This window comes from Dermacentor silvarum, chromosome 2 (genome assembly GCF_013339745.2).
Source record: "Dermacentor silvarum isolate Dsil-2018 chromosome 2, BIME_Dsil_1.4, whole genome shotgun sequence".
In the NCBI taxonomy this organism is placed as follows: domain Eukaryota; kingdom Metazoa; phylum Arthropoda; class Arachnida; order Ixodida; family Ixodidae; genus Dermacentor; species Dermacentor silvarum.
In genome coordinates this window covers 172,209,460-172,215,074 of record NC_051155.1, presented here as the reverse complement: position 1 = coordinate 172,215,074, position 5,615 = coordinate 172,209,460, and the positions used below count along the sequence as shown (strand labels likewise).

At 45.9% G+C, this 5,615-nt stretch overlaps 1 protein-coding gene across 1 annotated transcript in view; it reads left to right on the top strand.

Moving 5' to 3' along the window:
- The first annotated feature begins 617 nt into the window (after positions 1-617).
- Positions 618-5,615, top strand: part of LOC119442117 (solute carrier family 22 member 3) — a 43,044-nt gene continuing 38,046 nt past the window's right edge. Inside the window, exons 1-3 of the mRNA XM_049661904.1 lie at positions 618-959; positions 1,889-2,542; positions 4,140-4,243. Of these exons, the coding sequence (XP_049517861.1) occupies positions 2,174-2,542; positions 4,140-4,243 (473 nt within the window). The 5' untranslated portion in view covers positions 618-959; positions 1,889-2,173. The remainder of the gene's footprint in view (positions 960-1,888; positions 2,543-4,139; positions 4,244-5,615) is intronic.

The following is a 5,615-nucleotide window of genomic DNA, read 5'->3' as shown; positions in this document are numbered from 1 at the left end:
TAACTTCTTCTTTCTGGGGCGGTGATTTTTTTTAAATTTTCAATTACCTCTTTTTGGATAGGTTCCAGTATCTCTCTTTAAGATTAGGCTAATTCCGCGATGACTATGGGACAAGCGCAATCTGTCCTCAGCTATCTTCAGCAGCTTCAGGCGACACAACCGCTACTCGGGCGACATCACCGCTATACTCGCAAATAAGTGCGCACTTTCCCATGCACGCGTCGACATGCCGTAAGAAATAAGTTTTTGTCGTAAGGAACGAGTTTTTGCCGGAATCCACTTATATTGACCTGGTTCACTGGCATACCGGGAACTACCGTACACGACGATTCTTGCTAGGCCGCTGTACTTAGCATGTTAATTTATTGTTTGTTACGTGCAGACATTGTACGATCGACTCTACGTGAGAGGACGCACTCCTTCGTCATTTCCGCTCGCATCACAATCAGTGTCATCAACCAAGCGCCTTCTCCGCGGCCTTTACGACGCAGCCGAGAAGTTGTTGAGATAAGTTCGCGTGTCCATCCACCGACGTGCCTTGTCCCAGCGCGTGCAATTCTTCTTTTCCTCTGTTTTAACGTTGTTGCTTCATTTTACTGCTCGTTTCTCTCTTTCCCTGTGCAAACAACGACTTCGGAGGAGAGAAGAAAGCGTGGCGGGTTCGAATGAGCCTGCAGACTGCGGTCTAGGTATACAAGAAGAGGTGGTGCGCAGTTACTGGGACCGCTCGAGGACTGCCGGCGTTCCTACGCAGCGGCTTGATCGTGGGTGCGCGTTGAAATCTACATGGTACCCCACCTGGACCCGAAATCTGCACTGCATCGGCCGAAAGCAGCGATCGAAGTTGAGTTGATCGAACACCGGAAGCAATTGCTGCTCTATCTCAAGCTAAGCCTTCCACCTCGACTGGCAGCTGGAGGCCCCGTCTGGACCCGTCCGTGTAATCTGTGTGCGCCAAGGTGTGGTTGACAAACAAGGACGTCGTAAACTCCCTCGAAAGGCGAGAGGCACGTGCGGCTCTAGAAGCACTGCGTTGAAATTATCTTCGAGTGCATATCGTACAAGCGGTCGCCAAATTGCACGCCTTTGTTCCATTCTATACAGTGCGTGATTGTTTTAAAAGTGACGACAAATAAGTTATCTCTACATTTGAATCCCGACATCGAGCGTCTATCGTTTTGTTACACTGACAGTTGCTTCGAGTAGGTCGATTGCCCAATCTTATATACCGACGAGCGCGTATTCAACGCAGAAGCGTGCTTTCAGAACTCTAGAAAAATAAAGTACAACTTACAATTTTGTCGAACGCAGCCAGCTTCTCGTAGTTTCGCACCTGGAAAGCCGTTACTCACAGAAATAAGTTCCTGCGTGATCGTTAGAACTAAGAATCGTAACTTAATCGAGGACCGTGAGATAACAATAATCAACTGGGCGGTCGTTATCTATCAACAACAAAACAAGACTACAGCGAGGTTTTACGCGGTTACCAGTGGCGAGACCTGCTTGTGGCGCGCAGAACATTTCGCCTCCAGAGCGGAACGTTCTGGAGGATATTTCAACTTGGCTAAGCTGCACTAACGTACAGCAGTCGGCTAATTGTTTGCAACAGTCGGCTAGTTGTTTTCATTGCGAAATTTCAGTTGCATATCTGATTTGTGCGCAATGAATTGCTGCGAGCTCAGTATTGCTGTTTTTCACTAAACAGGCGTCGAGAAACAACTGAGGTCGTCATCGTTGCTCTCACGACGTGCACTTATCGTGGAAGTACTTATTCCACAACTCATATTTAAAAGCCTGTTGGACAATAATCCGACACCGGCACCGCTGAACGTGCTGTATTATTAAATTTCTCTTTTTTTCACACCTCATCCACCACCGACCAACGCAGGACGAAACAGGATTTCCCCTCAAATTCGCCGCATCTGTATCAGGGCACACCGGCGTGTCAGAACTGACGCCAATCAACACATCCCGTTGGAGAAAAAAAACGCAAGGACAACAGAATAACCCAGCTCTCGTGGTTACACGTTCTGATACAGCTATAAAGTGCTCAAGTTTTCAGACCACCGCCGAGGCCCATCGTCCTTTATCAAGCAAACCTGCGCATCGAAGAACATAGTTCTTCTACATCTTCACATCGCCGGTGTAGAAAGTTCGACAGAACAAAGTCACCATGGATTTTGACGGGGCCCTGATGAAGACCGGCGGCTTTGGCCGCTTTCAAACGACGCTCGCCCTTGTGTTCCTCACCACGGCCACAGCGCATTTCTCGTTCAACCACATGGCCCAGGTGTTCATACTAATCGTACCCGAGCATTACTGGTGTCCCGTCGCGGCTTCTGAAGGCGGCGGTGCGAACTCAAGCTTCGAAGTCGGCTTCTCCGAAGGAGACTCGTGGAACGGCTCGCTCCTGTTGACCAGACAAACTTGCCGCCTCGAACTGGGCATCGGTGCCGTGGATATTAATGGCACTACTACGGAGCAATGCCCCGAAGGCTGGCACTACGAGTACGGTGACCTGTATGCGACCATGTCCACTGAGGTAACGTGAAATGTGCACAGATACCTGTACGTAACGTTATTGACGTTTTAGATATACGGTCGAACCCGGATATAGTGAATCTTAAGGGGATCACAAAAAAGTTCGATATATGTGTAATTCGATATATACAATAAACATTTTATACAAACATTTTCAAGGGGATTTTACTTTTGTTCGTTATACACAATAATTCGCTATATGTGGGTTGGATATATCCGCGTTCGACTGTAGTAGAGAGGCAGAGGGGAGGCGTAACTTGAACCAACTATTTGACCTTCCAGGGTGACTCGCTATGTCAGTGGTTTCTTTTCCGCCAGTGGTTTCGCTGTGGATTATTTGTCTAAATGTCAACGCTCAGTGGAAACTGCATGGGGAGCCACGGGGACTCTTCTTTTCGAAGGTCCTTTTCAGTTCAACACGAATTCGTATAGACGAAATGCGGTGGCTTCACTCTGAATCGACGGCTCCACATAATGAAAACCCAACTATGTGGTGAGTATAGACGTAAATGACACCTTCTGAGCATGGCTCGCGGAAAGTGCAACTGGCAACAGAAATCGGCAACTGAATCCGGAATACTTGGTGTTCCAGTTCGCTTCGCAGTAACTAGAGCGCTCCTTGCATCGCTGAAGTGGATCGGCTCATACAGTGCTACATGAGTTATTTCACGGTGTCGTAACTGAATTTTTCCTAATTCCGAACTTTCACTATATCTAGCTTGAATACTAGTAGCTAATACTACTACAAATATTATAGCTGGAATATATAACTACTTCTAATACTTATACATGCTCATACTACTAGCTTGCTAATACTATAGCTTGACTACATAAATACTAATGAGTATCACCAATTCTCACTCTCATGCAAGAAGAGCGATATTGAATGTACTATGTGAAGCAATTGAGAGACTGGGAAGTTTCACGTGATTTTCTGGTCACGGCTGCAAACAACATTCAACGCAAAAATGAGCTTCACATCCTACGCATGTTGCGGGTAACGGGTGTCCTTAGGGACTGTACCTCAAACCAGTGCCATAGAAGCCCACGGCGGGAATAGGGAAAATAGACAATCCTTGTTTACATACTTTCCAGGGCACATGGAAGCCAGCATAACATCGAGAACAGCGAGATCAAAAGAGGAACGGTTAAGAAGGTGCTTTACATTGGGGCTCTTCATATTCAAATGCACGTTAAACTTAAAAAAAAAATAGATATATGCGTTCATTTGGAAAGTCGAAGAGTAAGAATTCTGCGGAATTTATTTTTTAAGAGAAAGAAAAAGAAAGCTTCCCGCAGTGGTACTATATTTGTTTATTTGCTGTCTGCACGTAAGTTACACTGGCACACACTTTGGATGATTTAGTACCGCACCCCGCTCCGAATGAACCAAGTATGTACTCATCTGGCAGCTGTCACCGAGCCGACACGTTGCGTCGGCATTCTGAATAGGGTTGGCCCTTCGCTTGCACTCAATAAAGTACGCAATACGTTTTTACATTTCAATGCATAAAAAAAAGCGTAAATGTTTGCATACATATCAGGAATATACGCAACGGAGCAGATATTATAAGAGAAACTCCCTTCTATGTTCTCAGCACAACTGGGTTTGCGGCGACAGCTGGAAGCAATATGTGCTCCACACGACCTTCTGGATCGGTTCGATGGCCGGATACGTCACATCCGGATTCCTCGCGGACAGGTGAGTAACCGGGCTTCGTATTTGCTAGAGTACGTGTACCACAAGATTCGGAAAAACTTTGGGGGTCGAGTTCAGGGCGCTTGTCTTCCCTCTGAACTCATTATTTTTTAGAAATCTCAAACGCAGCCACGTCGCCTTGCTATAGATTTCTCATACTGCGTATACCCAGCCTGCAGTCATAAAGGTTTAAGACAATCGCAGAGTTATAGTGTGAGGGCATAACTCCCTATTCTATACTCCCTTTAGTCACTTTACGAAGTATGCAATACCACGTTGCAGTGAAAGTGAAGCAAGCAATGCCAACAAGAGTGAGTGAGTAATCGAACTCTTTATTGGGCGAACTTGAACCCGGAAAGACAAGCAACACACACTCTAATCACAACGATAGTGGCAAGCACAGTCGTCGGCCGTCGAATCTCAACTGAGGGTTCAAGTGCGCCCGCTATTTGTATACATGTAACACTGCACATCCCAGAGTAATCGCTGGTGCCCACGTGCGTCCGAGAATGTACAATACTATTAGCGTCACGCGCGTGATCTAATTAGACAAGTCTCCTTCGCTATAGAATTTGCGACACCATTCGATAAATTTCTTACACTGACCATACATTTCACAAAGCTTTCAAATCGTAAAAAGCCGTTTGCCATTGGCCGACCGTCTTAGCCAATAATATTACCAACGTCGCGATTCCGTAGGGACCTGCCTTTACCAACAGTTCACGCGGAAGAATTGTTTTGTAAATATACGGGCCCTGTCTATACATGCGGTCCGTGAACCAATTGCAGGAAAAGGCTAACGTGATGGTGAAATACTTGCTGGTAAGCGGTGCTAAATGGCGGTTGTGGTCGTTCTTTTTTTTAAACTCAAGGCCATCATGCATGCATGTGAAGGGGCTATTCTTTAGAACCGTGCGTTCAAAGACTTTAAAACTTTGATCACATGGGATGGCGTGGTAAGGAATACGGGGCCGAATTCACAAAGTTTTTCGTTATACTACTCTTGCCATTTGCTAGCGGGCTTCTTTAATGATATGGCTAAAATTTTCTCTTACGAACAATTCTAGCGCAAGACATTTTTGTGAACCGGCCGGTATAATGTAAGGATTCCTTTCGTTCGATTCTACTCCATAATTATCATCTACCGTTCCGGTGATAACGTGGGCGATCGGACCACTGACGAAGAGCGACACAAAACACACAAAAGAATAGAATCGCTGCGTTATATAAACCCATGGCTAGAATTCGGCCGCCTGTTTCTTAAGATCGATAATGCTCAAAACATTCGGTGTGGTTTATTGAATTCATTGTTGTTTTTGGGGTAGTCGTGTTACCTAATCATGCATGCAACTCCAATGTTTCTCAGCAGTGCACA